Source organism: Monodelphis domestica, chromosome 3 (assembly GCF_027887165.1).
Source record: "Monodelphis domestica isolate mMonDom1 chromosome 3, mMonDom1.pri, whole genome shotgun sequence".
NCBI lineage: Eukaryota > Metazoa > Chordata > Mammalia > Didelphimorphia > Didelphidae > Monodelphis > Monodelphis domestica.
This window is the reverse complement of record NC_077229.1, coordinates 342,478,884-342,503,407: the sequence shown is the minus strand read 5'-3', so window position 1 is coordinate 342,503,407 and position 24,524 is coordinate 342,478,884. Positions and strand designations below refer to the sequence as shown.

At 34.9% G+C, this 24,524-nt stretch overlaps 1 protein-coding gene across 1 annotated transcript; it reads right to left on the bottom strand.

The window, feature by feature from the left end:
* Positions 1 to 927: 927 nt before the first annotated feature.
* On the bottom strand, positions 928 to 24,401 carry LOC100025850 (carbonic anhydrase 2). Its single transcript, XM_001376620.5, has 7 exons — positions 24,162 to 24,401; positions 22,782 to 22,979; positions 11,717 to 11,838; positions 11,261 to 11,353; positions 8,776 to 8,841; positions 8,007 to 8,162; positions 928 to 1,782 (listed from the first exon to the last, which is right to left on the bottom strand). Exons 1-7 carry the CDS (start codon positions 24,199 to 24,201, stop codon positions 1,660 to 1,662), a joined length of 798 nt encoding a protein of 265 aa, XP_001376657.2. The 5' UTR covers positions 24,202 to 24,401; the 3' UTR covers positions 928 to 1,659.
* Positions 24,402 to 24,524: the final 123 nt, after the last annotated feature.

Here is a 24,524-nt window from a genome sequence, read left to right as displayed (position 1 = left end):
ATGAAAAGCAACGGCTTGACTACAGGGGTTGAGGGGATATGACTGAGGAGAGACTCTAAATGAACACTCTAATGCAAATACCAACAACAAGGAAATGTGTTGGAGTCAAGAATACATGTGATAACCAGTGGAACCAGGGAAAGGTGGTGGGAGAGGGGGCGGGGAGGAAAAGAAAATGATCTTTGTTTCCAGTGAATAATGTTTGGAAATGACCAAATAAAATAATGTTTAAAATTTAAAAAAAAGAAAAAACAGATTTTAGAAATGGAAGAGATCTTAGATATCAGCCAGTCTAAACCAATCAAGGCCCAGAGAGATTTAAGTTAATTGCCCAAGGATATATGAGTAGGAAGTAGCAGAACCAGAATTTGAATCTAGGTCCTTGGACTGTATGACCTGTGGGGTCCTTTCCAATTCTGAAATCTTATGATAATTAGAGAATATCGTGTCATGTTTCTAGCATGCACATCATTCAACTAGACTGAAGGTTCCTTGACAAGGACCATGACTTTCTATATCACTATTACCTAGGAAATATGAACACCCAATATTTAATTAGTGTTGTCCTGTTCCTTCTGTATTTGTGAGAATTCTTTTGACTTCCTAGATTTAGAAACTTGTTATGTTTATCTGTCATTGTAACTTGCTTGCTAAGCAAATGTACCAGCCTATTCTACTTTCATGATCAGATGTGAAGATGTCTGGGTTCTCCTTTCCCCTGCTGCTTTTGCCATAGTCAACTCCTCTCTTACTGTGATTACTTCCCCTTCTCTACCACATTCTACATCCATTAAGGGGTAATAACTCTAGTTCTTAGCTTACCATACAATTTTTTTTTAAATCAGAACACATAAGTTGCAAAGAAAAAATCATTTGTCCTCTCTTTTACCCATCTACCCAGAGCATAAAGAAGATTATAAGCCAAAATATAATCATGTATTTTATTAGTCAACATATATCTAAAATACAATATTAATTTTTTCTTTGTCACAAGTATATATTATCTGAATGGAATTATAATTTGTATTATAACTATAATTAAAATGTTTTTATAGATAATACTTAATTTAGATTTCTGTAATTCAAAATTCACAAAAACATCATCTCTGTTTAAGATTACATGGCTACAAATATATAAGAGTTTTTTAAAATTATATCTCAGTATCTTAAATGTAACCTCTTGGAATCACTATTATTAATCTGCCTTCTCACACTTTATATTGATGAAATTTAATCAGTTATTGGATTTTTATCTTCAACTTTTCTGCTTTACTAAATTTAAAAAACAGCTTTAGGGTTTACAAGCTAGACTCTAGGCACCCATGTGCCTTATCACACAGGGAGGAAGGATCAATTCTACCATTCCTTATCATTGGTTCCTTGCCACAGAAAAAGCATTGCTATCACCAAAGCACCAAGTCATCACCTTGCCAAGCATTACACATGGCTTGTGGGCTATTGGGTTTTCTCATTAATAACACTTTCACTTGATTACAGCCTTCTACATTTACTTTTCATGAGGGTACAGAAACATAAGGACTAAAACTTGAGCAGAGATGTTGCTAGTGTACAGAGAGGCAATGGGAGCTGATTTGTGCTTAGCTAGAAGGTCATTTTCCTCTGGAATTCATATCAGACACTGGCCTAGACTAGGTGGTTTTATCTAAAAGATCTTCTAATTTTCCTGCCACTCAGGTTTTGAACTGGGCGCCAGTTGTTCACCATGTGTTTTGCAGATGCTTCTCCTTCAGAAGTGAAGTAAAGATTATAGAACTTTGACATCTGCAAAATAAAAAGTATTCAAATTAACTTTCAGTTATGTGCTCATGATATAACTCAAAAACAAATTGGGTCTTTGCATCCCCACAGGATCTAGTACATAGAAGCAAAATTTTATTTTTTAATTACATTTTATTGTGAAATAAACAGACATCTAAATACATGAAAGAGTAATAAAGCTAGTTAGATAAGAAACTGTGAAACTTCTTTGATAGTTTGCTTTTAAAGAAATATATATACATATCATGTATAATTTAACAAGATAGTAAACTACTATGTCCCTTTTGCACTTTTAAAATGCTTCATTGATTTTTTTGCATATCTCTTACTACTGATTAACATACTATCCCCTAAAATAAAAGCTCTCCTTTTTAAAAAAATCTGTGTAGTTGAGCAAAAAAAAAAAAAAACACACACATTGGCCATTTCTGAGAATGCATATCTGTCTGGAACTTGTAGCCATTACCTCTCCATCAAGATAAGGGAAATATGTTTCATATTCATGTTCAAAATTTTAGCTGGTTATTTTTCAAAATTAAATGTCTTACTATAGCTAGTCTGTTCTTTCCAGGTGCTGCTGCTAAGTGAGGAGCATAAGAGACCTAAGATTAGGCTACAGGCCACTTTCCAGTGGGTTAACCAACAACTCATAGCTTCCATTCAACAAGGTGAGTGTGACCAGTCTAGTCTAGCTTTCTATTCATATATAGAGCATGGATCTCTGAAACTGACAATGTTTATCTTGTTCAAGGCAGTTGGGTGGTCCAGTGGATAGAGTACTAGACACAGAGTCAGGAAGACTCAATTTTCTGAGTTCAAATCTGATCTCAGACACTTATGAGCACTGTGTGGCCATAGGCAGGTCAGTTAATGCTGTTTGCCTCAGTTTGTGATCTGTAAAATGAGCTGGCTAGAGAAGTGGCAAATCCCTTTAGTATCTTTGCCAAGAAACCCCAAGTGGGGTTGTGAAGAGTTGGGCACAAACTGAACAACAACAAATTTTAAGTTCACATCTAAACTTGCTTTAGTTCACTGATATCTAATAGCTGCAACAAAAACAAACACACCCAAACATATGGCTCATTCAGCTATCATCACTCTTTATGAAAAACTTTCTATTTTTCACCACTCAGTGCACAGAGCCATTAAAACAGGGTCTCTAGTCAGTGGAAGGACTATCAGTGCTCCAAAGATGCTATTCCTCAGATTCACATCTTTTTGTTCCCACTTCCTCATTGTGGGTCACATTTTCTACAACAATGCCCATTATGATAAATCTCATGTTATGGGCCCCTGGAAAGTTATAAAAAATTTGGCTAGAGTAAGAAAAATAACCAGGGCAGAAACTGTATAAAACTTAGGTAAGTTATTGTTATATCATCTAGTATCATTCAGTTAATCTAACATGTTTAGACTAAGTATTTTCTAGGCTGTCCATGTTTTCCCAGAGCAAGAGTGATGTGGAGTGGGGCATGTGGAGTTGGTCATTACCTGGCATCTGCACCTCTGGCCTTTGGTTTTCTCACCAGTAAAATGAAAGAATTGGCCTAGATAACCTCTAAGGTCCCCTTGTAAGTCTGAACCAATAATCCTGTGATTTTGTAGTTCCAAATATGGCCTTTCACTAGCCTTTCTTCACACCTAGACTCAGGTTCAGTTCAATAAGTCCCTAAAGAAGCAGTGTCTGTTTCTGTGTGGGTCCTGGTTCCTCTCCCTCAACTCTAGGTTTAAACTATTTTCATACCAGTCATGTGGTATGAAATCCCTTATTGGTCCTTACTTTTTTCCTAGCCATTCACCATGATTTCTCTGAGTTCACTCATTCAGGTGCTTTCTCAAGTTCTTTTGTCTTTTTTTTTGTCTTAAGATTATTTTTGATGAATTTCTAGCAGACAAGGTACCATTAGACTGATGGGATTCAGCTCATTCAGGGTTTACTTTTTATGAATTCAGTTTGTCTAAAATATCTAGGTTTTTGCTTATTATATATCCTTTGCATGGACTATCAGCTATCATGTTCAGGTTCAGATTAATCACTGAAGCTACAGGGAGTGATAGTGATACACAGGGAATCTCCTTCCTATAAAGAAGAGAAACAAAGCCCTTATCATCAAAGCAACTATAAAGATCAGGATAGGTCTAAAAGACATGGATTTCTCTGGAACACCAAAATCTAAGGGACTGAGATGGACAGGAAGCCAGATGCAAAAAATTCAAGCAGACAAATTCCATTCCAGATCAACCTGTGTTCCCAAAGCTTTGGCTATTTATCTATAAGTTATGTTCCCTTCCCTTCCCTCCCATCACAAGCTCTGTCTCTTGCCATCTACAGAGGTATTTTAATGGCCATAAGGCAGATATGATGGTAAGGTTATATATAAGTTCAGAAACCACTTTTCTTCCCAAATGACTGTGGTGTTACAGGGGTAGAAAGCATTTATGAATTCTGGAAAAGACAATTGTGTCTTCTGGCCTCAAGAGATCCTGTGGTGGGCATCCTCTTAGCCCATGCTGGGCCAAGATCCTGAACCCCCTCACCACTTCTCCAATGTCCTTGAAAATCTACTAGGCACTAGTGGCATTTTCCATCACTTCAATGAATCAAGAATCATAGAATCATAGATCAATATTTTGAGGGAATCTTTGGTGTTGTCTAGTCCTATCTCACAGACAAAGCAACTGAATCCTGTAGAGGTTAAATAACTTATTCCGGGTCACACATATAATAAGAGTAAGAGCTAAGCATCAAGCCACAACCCCCTAACGTCAATTCTAGCACTTTTTCTGATATTACAATGGTTCAACAAAGAATGTGAATGATATATTATATTTCCTATTCATTCATAATGAACAGTAGTAGAAAAGGAAGAAGTTCAAGCTACTGCTGGGGTAAAGACCAGTGGTGGAGAGATAGATAGAAAGGATATACAGTAAGGAAGGTTAGAAGGTCACAAGATTTAATGACTATATTATGTGGTAGGGGTCTACTCCATTCACACTCAGTTTCTGGAAAAAAAAATATTCTTATACAGGATAGTCATACCTCATCTCCCCTAAGTTGTAAGGCTCCCTCAGGGCAAGATGGCAACACTGTCATGTCTCTCAGAGGTGCCATGAAGTGCTGGTGATTAGAGCAATCATTGTAGTTGGGGATTTATCCAAGAAGGGAAAGGAGACTGAGGTACCAAAGGTGAACACTAACCAAAGGCCCCAGATGCAAGCCAGAGAGGTCAGTATAAAATTGAGAGGAAAGATTTTGGAGCATAGACAAATAATCTGATGTTATATCTCACTTAATTCATCTTATTAAAGACCTATCTTATGAAGAAATGAGAAGAGAAGCTATCATGTTTATACATCTTTCACATTTATGGACACCCAATTAATTAAAAGATGAATGGAATATGAGATTCTATTGTGCTTTTTTTGTTGACTACAAAATAGTATTCAATTTTGATACAGCAAAAAGCTACCTTAAGGGCCCTCCTCCCACAATGCTCCCATGTTTATGTTGAAATCATCAAAAAGATTCCTCAAGGACTGTGACAGCAGAAATTAATTTGTTTGCCAACTTTCTAAGTATTATAAGGATTATATTAGAAAATAAGTTGTTATAGTAGTATAGAGATAGAAGTGGAGAAGCTGGCTTGAGAAAGAATTGGAGTTTCAAGCAGAGCAGAGACAGTGTCAATTTCAAATGTTGACAGTTGTAACTTTTTCTGTGACAGTTACTCTCTCTGGGAGTGGCAGTTGGTCTCTGGAAGTTGGCAGTCACACAGAGACTTTTGTTCTGAGGGCTTTGAGGAGGTAATATCTTTGCCTCTCTCTCATTGTCTGAAGTTAACTCCTATAGGAGTTAAGTGTTTTCTTTTTCAACTTGGGAAACACTATCTATTACTGTCTTTATAGATTGTTTAACTCAGAAGACCAAAGAAAGACCTGGTCTTTGGTTTGGACCGAATTTGCTAAGGCTCAGAGTCCTGACTTGATTCTTGTTGACACTCAACCAGCTAACCTTTGTTATTTTATAACTTGGAGGTGAATTAAAAATTATAAGGATAATATTGTTAGTTTTATTTAGAATAGTAAAAATTTGGGTTATTGAGATCAGGAAGGATTTGTATAGTCTGTGAAACACAGAAGAAGTGGCTCCTTCTGGAACCAGGGAGTTTTATTTGGGTGGAGTTAGAATCTCTTAGAGTTAGAAATCTTTTTATCCTTATAAATTTCAACAAATATTTTATTTTTTTATAACCAGAGTCTCCTTAGCATCCTTGCACCTGGCCCTGAAGAGAAGTTCATTTATGAGCTTCACTTCACTTATATAAGCTGAGGATACTTTGTGAGTGCAGCAAGCAGAGTATCCAAATCAGTTTATAATAAATAATATAATCCATTGCCTATATTAGTTTTTACAGTCTCCCTTTTATTTTTGCAGTTTCTGCTAATCCACAAGCACTTATTAAGTGACTATGATGTGCCTGGCACTGTGTTAAGCAAGGAGGATTAAAAATAAAAAAGATGCAGCAGCTCCTAAGCTGAGGGAGTTTATGTTCTCTCAGAGAAAACACTATGAAAAAAGTCATTTATGTAAAGTAATTATAAGGTAATTTTGATGTGAGGGTAGGTGGGAGGAAAGGGGAAACACTTGCAGACTATAGGAGCAGAAAAGGCTATTGAAGTAGAAGTGGCATTTGAACTAAATTTTGAAGGAAGCCAGGGATTCTAAGAGGCAAAGGTGAGAAGTGCACCTTCCAAGAATTGAGGAAAAAATAATAAGAACATAGAAGAAAACAGACTTGATATCAAGCAAGACATAATACAAGAAGGCATATACTTAAAAGAAAGTATGCCCAGTACAGAGTCCAAATTGAAGCATGATTCCGTAGAGTGAGATTATCCAGAAGCTCTTGAATCGAATGACCTTGGAGTGATTATATCCAGAAGCAAATGACCTTGGAGTGATTATATCAAGCCCCAGAATATTGTTACATAAACCCTAAAAGAGTGTTATAATCACTTCAATGGAGAGCAGCCATTACAATGTCATACAAGATAAACCAAGGATGAAGAGATATTATTGTCCAGATTTATACTAGCTGGATGAGATTAGTTAAAGATGTCATTAGATAGCTAACTGATCAGAAAATAAGTTGGGTTGGTCATATACAGTAGCACATGATAATCAACAGGCAACACATGCCTGTGCTCCCTGGGTGTTCACACCTTGTCACAAAATCTAGGAGGACTGAAACATTGGGTAGACTCTCTCATGGAGGAGTTGAGGGAGGACATGAACAAGAGTCAGACTCAATGAGAAGTCATAGATGGTTATTATCTATTCTACTGGCAGAATGCATCAGTGTGTTGATTGATTATATCATTGTAAGGTTCTTGGGAATAGACATTGTTTCATTCATGACATTGGTATCTCCAGTACTTAGCCTAGTCCTAACATATAGTAAGCAAAGAATATATGTATTTTGATGAATTGATCTCTAAGATCACAGATTTTAATCAAAATATTTAAGAGGATTAAAATCTTAATTTTGCTAATAACATGTTGCTTACTTTGGAATGTTAGATACAGACAATTAGAGGCAATAAAATGTCTTGGGACTACAAAATTTAAATTAAAAACACTTGCAAGGCATGTAGGTGCTCAATGGATAGAGAGCCAGGTCTTGGAGACAGGAGGACCTGGCTTCAAATATGGCCTCAGATACTTCCTAGCTGTGTGACCCTGGGCAAGTCATTCAACCCTAGTTGTCTAGCCCTTAGCACTCTTCTTTCTCAGAAGTGCTACTTAATAGTAATTCTAAAACAGAAGGTAAGGACTTTTAAAAATTTCCATGAAATGAGTGCCAAAAATTAAATAAATCCTGACAGTCTATTTAAACTATCCAAGACTTATATTAATGAACCTTCTATAAAATGACTGATTTTCTACATTCTATACTCTGTATGCTCTGGCCCTAAAATATATTTATACGTATTTATATATATGGAAGTAAGTATATACTTACTTCCAAGTTTATCTTAAAAATCTGTTATCAGTCTTTTGTAAAGTTACTAATTGAGCCATATATGTCTTTTTCAATTCTATTTGCAAGATGTATTGGGGTTTTAATGGATATTTCCCTAGATGAACTTTGAACTTTCTTAAATTCAGAGAGCTGCCTGAGATCAATAAAGCTGAAGTTAACTTGTCTCAATAACAAACACACCTGTTCATGGCTCACAGTGATGGGCTTGTTTAAGACAATCCAGGTCACACATTCTGAGAGAGGAGGAGTGGTCAGTGAACCAGGATAAGTATAAAATTCCAAGGAATTAGGAAGGAGATCTTGAGGATTAAAGTCATTGAAGGTTGCTTCTTTCCCCTTAAACAAAACAAAACAAAACATTTAAAATATCAAAGAAGCATATTACATTGATAGGTTCATATCTCTCCTCTAGCAATGATGCTTATTAAGGGAAAGTCTAGATTTACTGAAAAACATAAAATAAAGAAAATGAATAGTATTTTAAAAGATCAATTGATTTGATTTAGAAGACCTGATTTTTTATTTTACATATCTGCTTCATATCTTGTCTTCTAAAAAACATTAGTGCCCCAGTGGGCACTAATAGATTTTATCTGGTAACTACCCCTCAAGACTAAAGCAATAGGCAGGGAAATAGTTGAGTATGTCTTTAAGGCAAATATCAAGACAATGAATCACAGCTTTGGCTAAGAAACTTAAATAATTATTCATCCCTTTCTTGGATTAGAATCACATTAAGACCTTGAGATAAAGGAAATTTGGGGACTGAATATTAGGAATTAAAGTTTTTAGGCAAAGTCTGTACTTTTATTTGAATTGATCAAAATTCTGAATATCATATATAAAGCAAATGAGGAATTGGGGGACTTTTCTGAAGCCAGATGGGGCAGAAAAAAATCAAATTAGGAACCAACAAATACAAATGTGGCACCAAAGGATCTTATCTTACCTTCGTTTGAATTTTATCCAGAATGTTCGTGATTTTCTCAAGTCCTGGCATAGGATGACTTCCCACCTGTGTTGGCATGTATAACAAATATTAAGAAGTATATAATTTTCTAGCTTCAACTTACCAAACCAATGAAATAGGAAAAAAAATAGATTTATCAAACATCAAACACATGATTGTTTTAATGGGAGTTTTGTGTAGTCTTTCATAAGCAAACAATTGTGGTTTGTGTTTATAAAGCCCAAAGAGAAATAGAGATTGACGAATATTGAATTTAGTCCAAGAATTTACTCTGCAGCCTGAATTTTCCACTTTTGTGCTATATACTAAATCAAATTATTCTAGGATTTGGCAAAACATTTTTTTGAACTATGTGAACATAAAAAATTTAATGAGAGGGTGGAGAGAAGCATCTCCACACAACTAGAGTAAGAGAAGGGATATGAGATTGTGGCCATGGATGAGAAAACTCCCTCTTACCAATGCAGGTCAGTCTTGTTTCTGTAACTCTTTTAAGAGATGCCAAGAGTGCTGAGAGGTTATATGACTTGCCCTCTAACACAGAGTCAATGTGTGCCAAAGGCAGGAAATAAACTCAGGCAGATCTTCCTAGATCCAAGACCTTACTTTCTCCTCTATGCCACTGAAGCCAACTATAAGATTCCAACCATCAGCAACAAAAAGAATGAAGGATCATATGGTATAACTGCTATTTAAAAATCTTAGATGCATACTTGTCAGGAGAATTTACACTTTAGTTCCTGATAGAATAAAAGCAGGAGATGATAGTGGAAGAAACACTGGATCAGAATTTGAAGATGTGCAACTAACTCCATGGTTGTCACTTCTGGGAAAAAAAATGCACTAAACTAGATAATCTCTCAGCTCTAAATTCTAATAACATGTTTCACATAGAAAATGCTGAATCCAAAAGCAATCCTGAGTCTGACCATAAATTCAGGTATTAAAATGAATCTGGGAGAAGGGCAAAAGTTTTCATTTATTGTTTCCTTTCCATTAAAGTATAAGCTATATACAGGATTAATACGAATTAACAAAGGGAAGGCCATAGAACTGGAGGGACTGGGAAAGATTTCCTATAGAATATGGAATCAGGACTTGAAAGAAGCCAGGGAATCCAGGAGGTGTAGTTGAAGGAGAGCATTTAATATGGAAATATGTTTTGTATAATCTATTTTGAAGTGTTTGCCTTCTTTAGCAGAAGGAAGGGAGGGAGATGGAGAATTTGGTACTAAATTTTTTTTAATGTTAAAAATTATTTTACATAGAATTGAGAAATAAATAAAATAAAAACATTCTTAGTAAAATCAAAAAAAGAAGGAAGAGAGCATTCCAGGGATGGGAGATAGCGAGAGAAAATGTCCTGAGGCAAGAGATGAATACCATGTTCATGAAACAGCAAGGAGACCAGTGAATATGTGGTGAGGAGGAAGAAGACTGCAGAAGGTGGGACCAGAGGAAGGGTAGATTATGAAGGGTTTTAAATGCCAAAGATGATTTAGTATCTGATCTTGGAAATTATTAAGGAGCCACTGTAGTTTTTTGAGTAAAGGAGGCAGAGCATCATACAATCAGACCTGTACTTTTGGCATATCTCTGTCAACGGTATGGAGGATGGATGGGAGTGGAGAAGAGACTTGAGGCAAGAAGTCTGCAATAATCTATGTGTGAAGTGATGAGCCCTGGTACCAGGGTAGGAGGAGTATCAGGGGAGAAAAGGGATATATTTGAGAGTTCAACAATTCTTGGAAACAGATTGGATATGGGGGGGGGGGAGTGAGAAATAGTGAAGAAGATACGTGAGTTGTAAGTCTGAGTGAGTGGGAAGATAGTGACATATTTTAATAATTGGACCCAACACCAGACTATATGTATATTGTTTGAGGGCCAATTTGGCTAATAATAATAATAACTCATATTTATAGAGTTTTAATGTTTACAAAGCACTTTCTCCAAGTCAGTCTTGTGAGGTAGGAAATATATTAAACAGCATCCATTGCAGACTATATATTCTAGCATCCATCATATAGATGAGGAAACTGAGGGTTTGACCAGGCATTCAAAAACAAGTATTACATAGCAGTGCCTTAATTCACACCTGGGTCTTCAGTGCTCTTTCCACTATATCACGCTCCTTCTAGGAATGGCTTATCTTCAAGACTGGACACCAGATATTTCCAGTCACAGCAATTTGCAAAGATTGTCTATTAGGGCAGGGGGAAGGGGATAGGTTGTAATCCATATCAGTAGAAGAAGTATGCAGACTAATGAAATCATAGATCTTTTAAAGTATTTCAAGGAACGTATCAGGAACAATAGCTTTTAACATTTAAAGCATTTCCTAAGTATTTTCATTAAATACTCTAACCTCTCCAATATGCTGATGTGAGGGGAGGTGGATCAGAGGAGTTACCCCCCAATTCTACATAAATATATTTCAAGAATATTAAATATGGGAACTAACCTCTATTAAAACTCCAACAACAGCCAATCCATCACATTTATTCACAGCATTCTGCATACTCTCATATTTTGTATTCCAATGAACCAAGTGAAGCTAAAACCATCAAAGAACCCCAAAATACAGAAGTTAGCAAAATGAAAGTTTCAGATGATCTTATTCACTAACATTTTTCTTTATGATAGTACTTTTAGGCTACTCCATATTGTCAAAAGATTTACAGGAAATCCTCATCTACTTCTATCCTCCAATTTCCTTATCACAGTTGGTCGATTTTTCCAGGACGATTCACAGAAAGATACCAAGAATTATAAAGGTGGAGAAAAAAATGTTTTCAGCATGAACCACTGGAGACAGTACATATATCAAGGAGATTATGGATGCACTGAAGTATGGAAGTTTAAATTTTTTATAAGACTTTTTAATATACAAGGATCAAAAGAAAAAATGTTTTCCTACCTCAGCTGCAAATTGTTTTCCATTTAAAGTGTGCTCAGAGCCGTTTGGTTGCTTCTGGGAGCCCCAGTGAAAATGAAATTGGGCCAACCTGTACTTCTCAGCCAGGGGTCCTCCACATAACACTGAAATTCAAAGAAATCATATTATGCTTATAATAAAGTCCCTATGCCAGGACTGGAGTTATATAGTACAAAGTGTACTTTGTTAACAATGATTTTAATCAGTAAACAAGAAATTCGAACTCAGATTTGTTACTACTCTGTTAAATTAATGTTTGTTTGTTTTTTTAAAAGAAGCCACCCAACATACTTTCATGTGGGATACTTATAGGCAAAACTCATACAATATTTACTTTAACTTGGAGCTAGTTTAAAATGGAGCTAGTTTACCAAGTTTTCCTCCACTTAATTGTTATAGTAAGTCAAATCAATTAAACTAATTTTATATTCACCCCATTCTCATTTTTTCATTTCTTTTGATTTTTGGATCTTTTGGAAGAAGCCCATCAACAGGAAGGAGGGGATAGAGGTATGTTTGATCAATTTTGAAATGTTAATTTGGGCCATGTTAAAATGTCTTTTCCTTATTCAAGATTATAATTTTCTTCATGAGTTTTTTTTTATTGTGTGATAGATATGTTTTTTGTCATAGTATAAGGAATATAGAAATATGAACTACATGAAAGTTATAGGGTAATCTATATCAGACTATTTACCAGTTAGGGAGGAGGGAAAGAATCTGAATAGAAAAATGTCAGAAAAAAATTTGTCAAAAATTGTTTCTATATGTAATTGAAAAAATTAAGTAAAAAAAAACACACAATAAAACCAAGTTTCTAAATACAGAGGACTATATTAGAATTAATATGTTTTCTTCAACAATTTGTAAGGATTATTGTAATGATATGAACAAAGCTCTAATTCATCTCTGAACATTATTTAAAATAAGTATTAGATAGAATATTCTTTTGGTCATACTATCTACTTTAATGGAATTTAAACATAGATTTTCATTGGTAGGAGAGCTTACTTAGCACAGGTCCTGGCACATAGTAGGTACTTAATGATACATCCTCTCTCCCAGGAAAACTTGCATTTTAATTGAGACAATTTATAATTCAAAGTAATGTCCCCTAATGATGATGATACTTGGGGCAGCAATTGACATGTATGTAGAAGATAAATTAATACAAGACTTTCCTTTGTATTTCTTAAATGATCTCACACTAGCCAACCTATTCTGTTTACAATGGGCCTTTGAATTATTAAAAAAAAAACTATAGGAAAAAGGGAGCAAGAAACAGTAGATTAAGGGCTGGCTGGAGAGTTGGTTAGATCTCTCAAGTCTAGTAATTGTGGGATACAACCTCTCAACTGTATCCTTCTCCCTCCTACTCACTGCTACTCCTCTCAAATAACTCTAAATCAGCAAATTGTTATTGTGTATAGAGGAAGATTATAAAATGAGAGTATCCTACAAGAAGGATATAACAGATTCTGATACTCTCTGCCCTCCCCCAAGGGTGGGTAGGGGAAGCATCCTGACCCAATTGGGGTGAATAGGGCTCTTTATAAACATGAATTTAGATATGCTCTGTTCAAACTGTACTCCAAAACATTTACAGATGACAAAAATCTATTATAATAGGATTGACCTATAAAAGAGATATTATACCTATTCCTCAGCATCAGCTAGTCTTCAAAATGCAAACAAAAACAAAATGCAATTATTTCATAAAATGCAATATAGCTTTTAAATTAAAGGTTAGCTTTCTGAAATATAAAATATAATAATCTGTTTTTAAAACTAATGGATTGCATTGTCATTATATGGGAATTTTGTTCATAAACAACTTTGTTACCCCTCACTTGGTGGCAGACTGACATGTCAAAATGAATTAAATGAAACCATGTAAAGCAGCTGACTCAATCAATCTTCCTAAATTCATCCAAGGCTTATTTTCCCCCTTGGATGAAACCTATTAGTCTTTGTTCTAAGATGAAGAAATTTTATTGAATTTTTTTTAATCTTGTCTCTGTGTATGTGTGTGTGAGAGAGAGAGAGAGAAACACAGAGAGAGAGAGAGAAGGGGGGGAGAGAGAAAGAGATTGGAAGACAGAGAGAGAGAGAAGTTTTTGAAATCCTTGTCCATTTGTTTTATATTTTAAAAAGTAGTGAAGATTAGTTTAGAGTTTATTATATTCATGTCTTAAGCCAATCAGGTTCTGAAAGGGGGGGGGGTTTCAAATCTTTGTCCATTTGTTTTATATTTTTTAAAACATGTAAATTAAAACATAATGAAGATCAATTTGGAATTATATTCATGTCCTAAACCAATTGGGTTCAATAACTAAAAATTTTTTCTCCACTTATCTATTATTACCAAGAACTATTTTCAGAACAAGTTGCAATGAATGAGAAAATTCTTTTCTGTCTTAAAGACTTCATGTAACAAAGACACACAAACAAATGCTTATATTTTAATTGGTGCAAGAACTTGAGCATTTTTGCTTTTTTTATTCAATTGATTGTTTTTAAGCTTGGAATCAAATTAACAGCAGTCTGGGTAGCTAAAGCATGCCATGAATTCTTCAAACTCACTTTTATTGCAGGTACTTTCTTTTACCCAGAAAAAAAAAAGAGGGGAAAAAAAGGATATTTGGGTTAAAGGCAACTTAGCACAAAAAGCACATGCTTTTTCATTTTTTGTGACCAAAAATACTATTCTGGCCACTTGATGAACATTTTCTAAACTTGTTATTTGAGAGGAAAGATTTTTTCCAGGGGGAGGGAGGGAGAAGGAGGGGAAAAGGGAAGAAAAGAGGCTCTATGTCTTCTTAAAAATGAAATCTAGGGAGTCCAATTTAAAAAAGCAACCACAAAATCAAGACAGGAATACAAATAAATGAGCTCCTTAGGAGGGATATAGGAAAGAAGATATGACTTTCCACCATACATAGGAATGAGATACCTCATAACTTAATGCAAAGCAAAATATCAGGGCCAAGGCTGACACTTCAATATACCGTACACTTTAAGTACCAAGTTCAAGATAGCATATAGCATATTACTGAACAATCCTTCATATTAAAGGTCTAGTGCAAGTAGAGAATATATAAAAAAAATTATATGTATTATATACCAACAGTACAAATCAGTGCGTCTGATTAGTATAATGTCTGAATTAAAAAAGAAATTTGGCTATCAGTAAATAAAAAGTAAAAAGTAAACAAAGGTTTGTCTGTTTTCCTGAATTCTTTCTTCCCGGTTTTTTGGTACATAAGAAAAATACATTTTTGTACATAGGAAAATTTTTTCAGAGAAAAAAAGAATTCATGGACTTGATTAATAATTTTTTATATTTATATCAATTTAAAATATATGGAATATCCTGTTTTCTGGGGTAAGAAAAAAAAGTTATATTCTAAATAAGGCCAATAAAATCACAAGGAATTACAGTAATCATAAAGGTCTTTTAAAACAATTTATTTTTTCATCATACCTATTTGGTTATTATTTAATTTTAATTTCTAAGTAATGATGGGCAGAAGAATCCTGAATTTAGAGTAAATGAATTTGGATTCAAATCTGGGCTCTCTATTAATAACTGTCTAACTAATAACTTGTGGACAAGTCCCTTAGCTTCTGTGTAATTCAGTTATCTTTAAAATGAGGAAATATAAATGTTATCTCCAAATAAGATCCCTTCTAGCTTTAAATCTAATATCATTTACTTACATCAATTAATCAAACGAGATTCTAAAAGTAAAATTACCTTCCAAAAAAGATAAAGGCAAACCATTATTATTATACCCCAAAGGCCCAAAAGGGCTAAGCTGAATCATTTTCTCTACAGCTGTCAATATATAAGGAAGTACATACATAGCCTATTGGGAGTATTCTCATTGCCTTTCTGATGTCTATTCAAAGTAAATAGAGTTCATTCTTCATTGCCATTAGTTCATTTCCCCTCAAGCCTGTGCATACATTTTGGGTGGATAGAGAGAGGGGGCTTTAATAGATTATAAAAGTCTTAGTAAATGTAAATTGTTCCTTGAATCCAACTCTCCAAGAAAATATCTTTGTGAATCATTCATTTAAAATGTTGACTAAGTGAATTATGGCTTCCTAAACAAATGAACAGTACCATGAAAACCAGAAATATTTGTTGTCCTGTCCTTAAATTATTTACCAACAACAATGGGTTAATTGTTTAAGATTTGGGCAGCAATCTTTAGGAATAATTTTTTAAAAGTGGGACATGCTCTCTAGATAATAGGAATACCTTTTTTTAAAAGTGAAAATTCCATAATAATAGTCTTATATGACACACTAGATAACACCAAGAAAGTAGAATGGTGTTTGGTATAGATATATTTGGCATTATGGATGAGGTGCTTTATACACAGTAGTTAGGTATTTAATATATGTATGTTGAATACCACTCACCTCCAACAGAGGTGATGAATACAAAAATGTGTTTAATGGGAGATTTGGTTTTGCCAGACTATGGAAATAGGCAAAATGATTTGGTGGGTTTTTTTAAATTTTTAATAATTTTAAAAGGTAGTGAGAAGAACATATTAATGTTTTTAAATACTTCTTATTTGAAAAATGAAAACAAACTAAAAAAAGCATGCTAAAAATCGAATTGAACTGAATTCCTTATAGCCGTGAGTCATTAACCTGTCAATCTCACTACAAAAGGAATAATCGTAATTTTTAAAAAAACAACAAAAACTGAATGCAATTTAAATAGACTGTTGCAATATGCAGGTAAATGTCTTGATATGGGTTTAATGAACCATATGATTAAGGCACTGTTACTAATAGCACATATGACTATTTAGTACTATATGCCCCATATAGATGTTTGTACTTCACAATATTCCAGAACCTGCTTTTTTTTTTCTTATTAAGGCCAAATAATTCAATGAGACATTTGGAAGGAAATAATCAATAATTCAGCACAAGTTTAGGAGAAAATGATAGTAGTTTGGTACATTGGCTAGAGCCTAATCTAAGCAGCAGAACATGGTCTCTTTATAGTGACTATTCTAAAAATTGCTTAATTTAATTTTTTTCTCTTCTCCTTGAAAAACAAAGATTACCTAGCAAAAATAATTACAGTTCTTAGGTAATGCTATTCCAAATGAAACTAAAAGAAATTTGATCCAACAATGTGGACAAAATAATCGTACAAGATTAACACTTAGCTTTGTTATTAACATGTGTTTTTAACCTTATAAATGAACTGTGAAAAATGTCTTCAAAATCAATTTTTAACAAAAGTTCTCAGATTGGGTGGAATTTTTTGCAAGAATTTTTTAAATCACCATTATAACTGGATTAATACTTTTTCATTTAGTTGGTGTTTTTTAAAGGAGTTTATAAGATTACTGAATAATAGTTTTAACTAGTTCTTATTAGAACTTATTAATTCCACAATTAAAAGGAAACATAGCAAGCTAAATCGGCATAATAAAAGTGATTAAAAATTCAATTTTGTTTCAACTCTCAGTCACATCAGTTGGTGAGTTTTAGCCTCTGGTGTTTCTGTATATAATGTTTACAGAAGAATGAAAAGAATGGAATCATTGAAAAGTTCTCCAAATTTGAAATGTTACTATGAAAATGAAGTGAGAAGATAACATGATAAAGGAAGCAAATGAAGTGGAGTTTCTAAATGCAGGAAATGAAGAGGTACAGGAAATCTAAAAATGTTAACACAATATTTAAAAAAAAAGACCTCCTAACAAAAGGGATGTTTATAATGGGTTTTGATAAAAAGTCATGTCATCTGGTCAAAACAAAATGAATTATTTAACCACTTTAAAGCTTTGAAGTCTTTTTTTTTATCCTTTAATTGTCTGATCAAGCACCAAGCAAAGTAATATTTTTTCTGAATTTTTAGCCATTTGATCATGTACATAAATAATTATGAAAGGTTAAAATAATTCATTTTTGTAATTTAAAAACATTTTAAAGTCAGCCTTATAGACAATGCAAACTTTATTATGATTCAGATTAATCCTTTTAGTGTTATCTTCACAATACAGGTCCATATTGCCCAAATCTATTGCAATAATCTATTGTTGGGACAGGAATCTCCTAATAACCTTCAGAAGTATCATCTTCTGAATTAATTGTGCCTAAATCATGATAGATTTCCCAGTTCCATACAATCCCTATGCCATGCCTAAGAAACTTCTCCATTTCTTGGCATGATTGACTTTTACTTTGGTAGACCTCAATTTGGATACTCAGGCACTCAGAAACCTATTGTTTCTCTTTGTATATGTTTTAGTGACATTTCCCCTAAATGGAGACATATCATATGGCCATGAACACACCAGGTGTTATCTCCCAAGTGAGACAGCTACCCTTTTAAGTATTACCACTTACCTTTATAAAACTGTAAAATATTTAGTCTATTTGCCAAGATTTGTTGCATTTAAAATATATTCAGTGGTCCTCAATTATGGTTACGTAATCTGTCTATATACATAGTGACTTGACTGGTGATTCAGAATGTTTTTGATCTTACTGCTAGTATTTATTAGTTGTTGCTTTTTAGCATAGACCTCTTTAGGTGCCCAATGAGTCTAATTCTAGATCAATTTATTACTAAAACTATTGGCATTATCATCATTATTAATAATGGTATTTTACAGAAGTTACGATTTCATTGATGTAGTTGATATAGTATATGCTGTTAGTAAGAAACCCAAGCAGGTCAGTAAATTTTTTTTGCAACTTTAAGACTTAAGAGTGTTGCCTGAGAAATTGATAAGTTAAGTGACTTTCTCAGAGTCCTAAATAGATAAATGAGAAGGACAGATGGTACAGTGTTTTGGAAAAAGAACTCTGAGTCTTGCTTCAGAAACATATTAATTGTGTGACACATGAATAAGCCAATTAATTTATCAGCATCACCAGACAACTCAATAAAGACTACAAATTACTGTATACAAAAAAAAATTATTGATCTATAGTAATTGAAGAGAGTGTCTATACTAGAACTCTAGATTAATGACTGTTATTTATTATTCATGTCAAGACCAAAGAGAAATTATACAAATGGTAAACTTTTCTAGCATTAATTTTTTTTTTAGTGTTTGTTGAAGAACTAGTAGATATTTCACCACTAGAGTTCTCCACAGAAGGGAGTGAGTTAGGGAGAAGTGCAGAGAGATGATCTGGGCTGTCCATGGAATATAAACTCTAGCAGTAGAGTATAAATTGAAGCAGACATTATCAGCAAGAATTTGGAGATTGTACCAGTGGCAGGCTATATGTGCATTTCTGAAGTAAAGCCCACCTAAGTTTAAAAGGGTTCATCATCACCACAAGGTGATTTTTCCTCCCAGGAATTCTAAAATACCTTCTACAAAGTCATAAAAGAATTGTGATATGCTTTGATGAAGAGAGTACTACTGGTCATTATAATATTAAAAACTGGCTCTATCATCTCTAATACCCTACCTACTCTTCAGCACTAGAGACAATGTAATAACAATGGATTTCAAATTGTAGAAACTGAGTTATTGGACTCTGCAAATTGCTACCTTTGTGACCTTGGACAAATCACTGCTCCCTTGGGCCTCAGTTTTTTCATCTGTAAAATGGAGAGTTAAACTAGATGACCCTTTTAAGTTTCTTCAAGTTCTAATTCTATGAATCTATGAAAGAGGGAATCAGATGCCCTCCAACACTCCTTCCACTTCCAAATCTTAAAATTAATCCTAATAAAGCAGTGACATATATTGTTGCTATTTGTTATTTCAGTTGTATTCAACTCTTTATGACCCCATTTGGGGTTTTCTTGGCAAAAATACTGAAATGGTTTGCCATTTACTTCTCAAGCTCATTTTATAGGCAAACAGGGTTAAGTAACTTGTCCAGGATCATAGACTAAACTAGTAAGGGTCTGAAGCCAGATTTGTGATCATGAGTATGAGTCTTCCTGACTCCAGCATAAGCATTCTATCTACTGTACCCTAATGCTGAGAGCCATTAAAAATGTACAGTGGCCACCATTTATTTAATGGGTATAAAAGATTAAAAAATAGCATGAAAGATTTCCCAGACTTCACTTCAGCGCATTAAACTTACTGTTTTAATGCCAGTTAATAATTAAAAGAGTAAATGTTCAAAGAAAAAAGCAATGGCAAAAAATGGAACACATAAAAGGATAAATCTTCTGGATTTCATAAATCTAGATGCCATAAAAACTTATTTAGAAACAAAAATTAAAGAAGCATTTCATTTTGGTATTATATTTTATAATTTAGTGAATGTGTAAAAACCTAACATGAGGTATTATTTTTATGCCCTTATATTTGGAAAAATGGGCATAGGATATTTTTAAAATGCTAAGTCAAACTATGGACTCCAGAGAGGAAAGGTTTCTGTGTTTTAATCTACCAACTGCCTGGGAATAAAAGCAAGGAGATAATTTGGGCAATCAAAAACCTGAGACTCCTTAACTGTTCAACACATGACTACCCATATCACATAAATGCAAACTTTTGTCATTAAAATTTGAATGTGTGTGAAGTTAAATAACTCCTACTCTGATCTTTTAATAAGCGGCTGACTATGACCTTCAGTAAAGTCTGCTTTCCACAAATATTATATGGATTATATGGATTGTTAGATAATATATGTACTAGAAGGTTGATGGCACACTCACATTTAAAAAGACTTTGGAGAACACAGAAAGGAATAAACTTATCAGATTTAGTACATATGAATATACCTATTATCTATAGCTTTAAAGGTTTCTCTTAGAGGTTATCTAGAAACTATCAAGTGAGATAATAGGCACAGCAATATAGGCAATATAAATACTAACCACTATTATAGTCCTAATACTTTATTTTACAAAAGTTCAAAGAGATAAAGTGACCTGCTTCTAATGTTACCCAACTACTAAGAATTAGGATTCCAATTTGAACCCAGAGGTTCTGGCTCCAAATCCAATGTCCTCTCTAGCAAACTGCTTTATATAATAGAAAAGAATGATGAATATGTGCGGGGAATGAGGAGCATAGTTGTGTGTGTGTGTGTGTGTGTGTGTGTGTGTGTGTAAAACATTTCTATCTGGCAACCAATGAACTTTAAAGAGTTTTAGTAAGCACCTGTACTCATTGTCTCTTGCCCTTAGTCACTATATAAAGGTCAGTATATCTTTGAGCAACTCAGTAAGTTCTCAACACTGGTGCTCATCTCAGTGCACTTTTTTAAAGGCACTCTTTCTCAAAAGGATCTTAAGACTATACTTCCTAAAATTTCATAGTATGTATTTTCCATACCTACACTATTCCTCAAGCCTCTGGCCCTGATAAAGACTTTCACATTATATGCTAACTGCAAAACATATCATTTATGCAACAACATATACTTCTCTATTCAAAATTCTTCAATTTTAATTGAAATCCTAATTTGTCAGCCAATTAAATGCAAATGTCTAGAGAATCCTGAAAAAAAGATTTTTTAAAAATCCAAAGAGCTTCCCATGGATTAGAAATGCTACTGAATAAAAAAAATGTATTTACTAAAATAAAGTCTGGTTATTAAACAGACACTGTGAAGTACTGACTATATAATCATTAAGACACTGGACACTTTGGATAAGTAGTGGGGAGGGAGATGTGTCTTTTCCTGATGTTCTTTTCTCCTTTCCTTTCTCCCCCTTCAGCTACTAAAAATGATTCTAAGCACAGATAATTTGTTTCCTGAAGCATTCACTAGATGACAATACAAAAGAACTTGGGGAAAATAGGGTACTGGCAAGTTAACTCAGCCAGTAGCCAAATAAGGCTGCTACTGTCTCTAATTTGGACTGTTTCCCCGTTTCTACAAAAGAGAGAAAAAGAAGAAGGGGAAGGAAGGAGGAAAAAGAGGAGAGAATGAAAGAGATAGAGGAGGAAGAAGAAAGAAGAGGTAGAGAAAAAAGGAGGAAAGAGAGAAAGGAAGAGGAGGAAAGAATAAAAGAAAGAGAGAAGGAAAAGAGGGACAGAGACAGAAAGAATCCCATGTAGCAGTACAACTATCAACTCAAGAATGAACAATTATGAAGTACCTGTATTTGTGCATTGACTGCCCTATGTTGGAAAATGCAAGAACTACACATTATGAATTATAAACAAGTATCCATGCTTCAAAGAAAACACAACAATATTTTTGTCAGTAACACCCAATATGTATGTTCCCATATATAAAATATCTAGGTTGAGGTGCAAATGATCTGGACTTGTGATAAGTGCACTTCTACTTTTTATCAGCAAGGACCAGAACCGAGACATATTGACAAATGCTAATGTTTCCAAAAACTTTGAAATTTGCTAGACTGCCATTGTCCATTCTTCTTCTTACTGCTGGTTTGATGATAAGATTGTCATACATTTTCAATGTATTTTAGCAGACATTATAGAAAGTTTGAAAGTCAAGTAGTTCTAAATCTACCTCTTATACTGTGCCACTAATTTACATTTTGTAGTTAGTTAGAAGGAATATAGATTAGCCATTTTTGCTTTGGTGGGGAAGGGGGTTCTGCCAGAGGGCACAATTGTCCAATCAAAACCAACAAATATTTATCAATATCCTATTAGGAGCAAGTCTAGCTATGGTAGGTGCTAGAGACCCAAAGACAAATAAACAACAACAATAACAATAATAACAAAAATAGTCTGGCCTCCAAGAATTTAACCTAGGGAGATAAAACATTTAAAGAACTATGTATAAATGTACTAATAATTAGAAGAATGAGAGTACAAACAACTGAAGTGATCATGTAAATAGATAAAGCAGCATTTATTGAGTATTTTTTAGATGTCAGGCACTGTGTTACACTTTTAAAGGATTCCCTTAGAAGAAGGTACTCAGGTTAACAAATTGGTTAATTCTAGGGTCCTGTCAGCAGACTATTTTTTTTTTTAAGCAACCTGGATTTCTTTTGAATGAAACTATTGAGATATTAGGAACTCTCTCCTCTCCATTTTCTATCACTCATAAGTTGAAAAGCTTCTCTTATAGAGGGGTGCACATTTCAAAAACTAACCTGATTTATCAGAGGAATCATTAAACTCAACGTTGAAAGAATGTCCATTGTTGACAATCCTTTTAGCAGTAGAGGGATCATAGTGGAACTCCAGGGGTTTCAGAGAGCTGTCATACTCCGTGTCCTTGCTCTGAATTTCGACAGGGGACTGTTTACTTCCAAGAGCAATAGGATAACCTTTATGCCATGTCTCTGGTCCTATAGTGGGAGAAGAGACACGTGTAATACATTAATAGAAGAAAGTACAAAGGCCAAACCCACCCGGGGAACGCTCCTTAAATGAATGTGCAACCGACAACAGGTCTTGCAACAAGCAAGACAATGCTGACAACAGGTCTAAAGGACATCTCTAGATCCACTACCTTCACCTTCTTTGCCTTCTGAAGTCATTCAAAACTACCTATCTGATTGTCGTAGATAGCAGTAATAAACTATATTTGTATGGACCTCTAAAAAAACATTTTTACATACATTATCTCAAAGCGTTTTCATATAGATTCTCTTTTTTGATTATGAATGAAAGAGCACGGTTGCTCAACCCAGGTTTTGGTTTCTTTATTGATCTGGAGACACATTGCTCACTCTCCTCTACACTGCACACCCCTCTTTTCCCTCTACAAAGCTTCAGAAAACCTGAAGACCTGAGCTGATTCACTTGAATTCCTAATGAACCCTTAAATTACAAGGTAGTAGACAAGAAAGAAAAACTCTCAGAAACACATCATAACGGAAATAAACCAGCCGGTAGAAGGCTCTCCTCCTACACCGAGGAATGGGACAGTCCTTGGGAAAAATCTGTGAGTCACAGACAGCGTGAAGGACGTGCCGGCTCTCTATTCCTCCGGGGTGAAAACAGTGTTCAGTGTTTTTAGATTAGTATATTGGGGTTCAAATGCGCTAAAAGAACTTTCAGTCATCCTTTGCTATCTCGTAATGAAAAAGACGTAAGAGAAAGGACTAAGGTTGAGGTTGATCTTTTTGAGGGAGATCTTGTCCTATACTTCCCTCTACTCCTGCCTGCTAAAGGCAAGGCGCAGGATCGGTCTATTCCTCGATAGTACCCACCTGGTTGTCCAGCGATTCAAAGGGAAACGTGATAGTGGATAGGGGACCAGTCCGGTGCCTCAACTCCGTGCACAAGGCAAGAGGGAGACTTGGAAAGCAAGGCGCACCCGGGAGATTCCCATGCGCACCTGAGCCACAAGCTTGCAAAGCTGAGGCTGCAGTAAACAGCAGGTGCAGTGCGGAGGAGCCGCTGCTCCAGCCATCACCATCCTTTCTGGATCGTGAGGGCAACTGAGGATTTGAGTCTGAGGAGGGTTGAAGAGGAAAGAAAGGTGGGAAGGAAGTCGTCCCTTCTCCCGGAACGCTTTCACTCACCGTTCACGCCTGTCTCGTATCCCCAGTTATGATGAGACATGTTGTTCTCGCAAGGTGTAACTGAAACAGCAATTACTCCTAAGGTTGAATACCTAAAGCTGCAGCCTTGGCAATTGCTGTTCCCATGTCCTTTCTTCTTGAGCTTTTATAGGCTTGTCAACTCCTCACCCTTCTGCCGCCGGGGGGGGCGGGGGGTGGGGGAGAGAAAGGGGTTGGAGGGGGAGGGGACGATTGAAGGTGGGGGTAGGGGACACCGGTTGGACTTGGGTGAGGGGGGAGTAGCTAGAAGGTTATCTCTTTGGGCTGAGCATGGTCTGGGCGGGCTAGAAGGGAGGCGGGGAAAGCTGTTTTAGATTATCTCTG

Coding starts and splice junctions, on each gene's coding strand:
- LOC100025850 (XM_001376620.5), bottom strand. CDS start 24,201: ATGTCTCATCATAACTGGGGATACGAGACAGGCGTGAACG. Junction 8,842..11,260: donor TTGTTGGAGTTTTAATAGAG/GTTAGTTCCCAT, acceptor ATGCCAACACAG/GTGGGAAGTCATCCTATGCC. Junction 8,163..8,775: donor TGGATAAAATTCAAACGAAG/GTAAGATAAGAT, acceptor GTTTTGTTTAAG/GGGAAAGAAGCAACCTTCAA.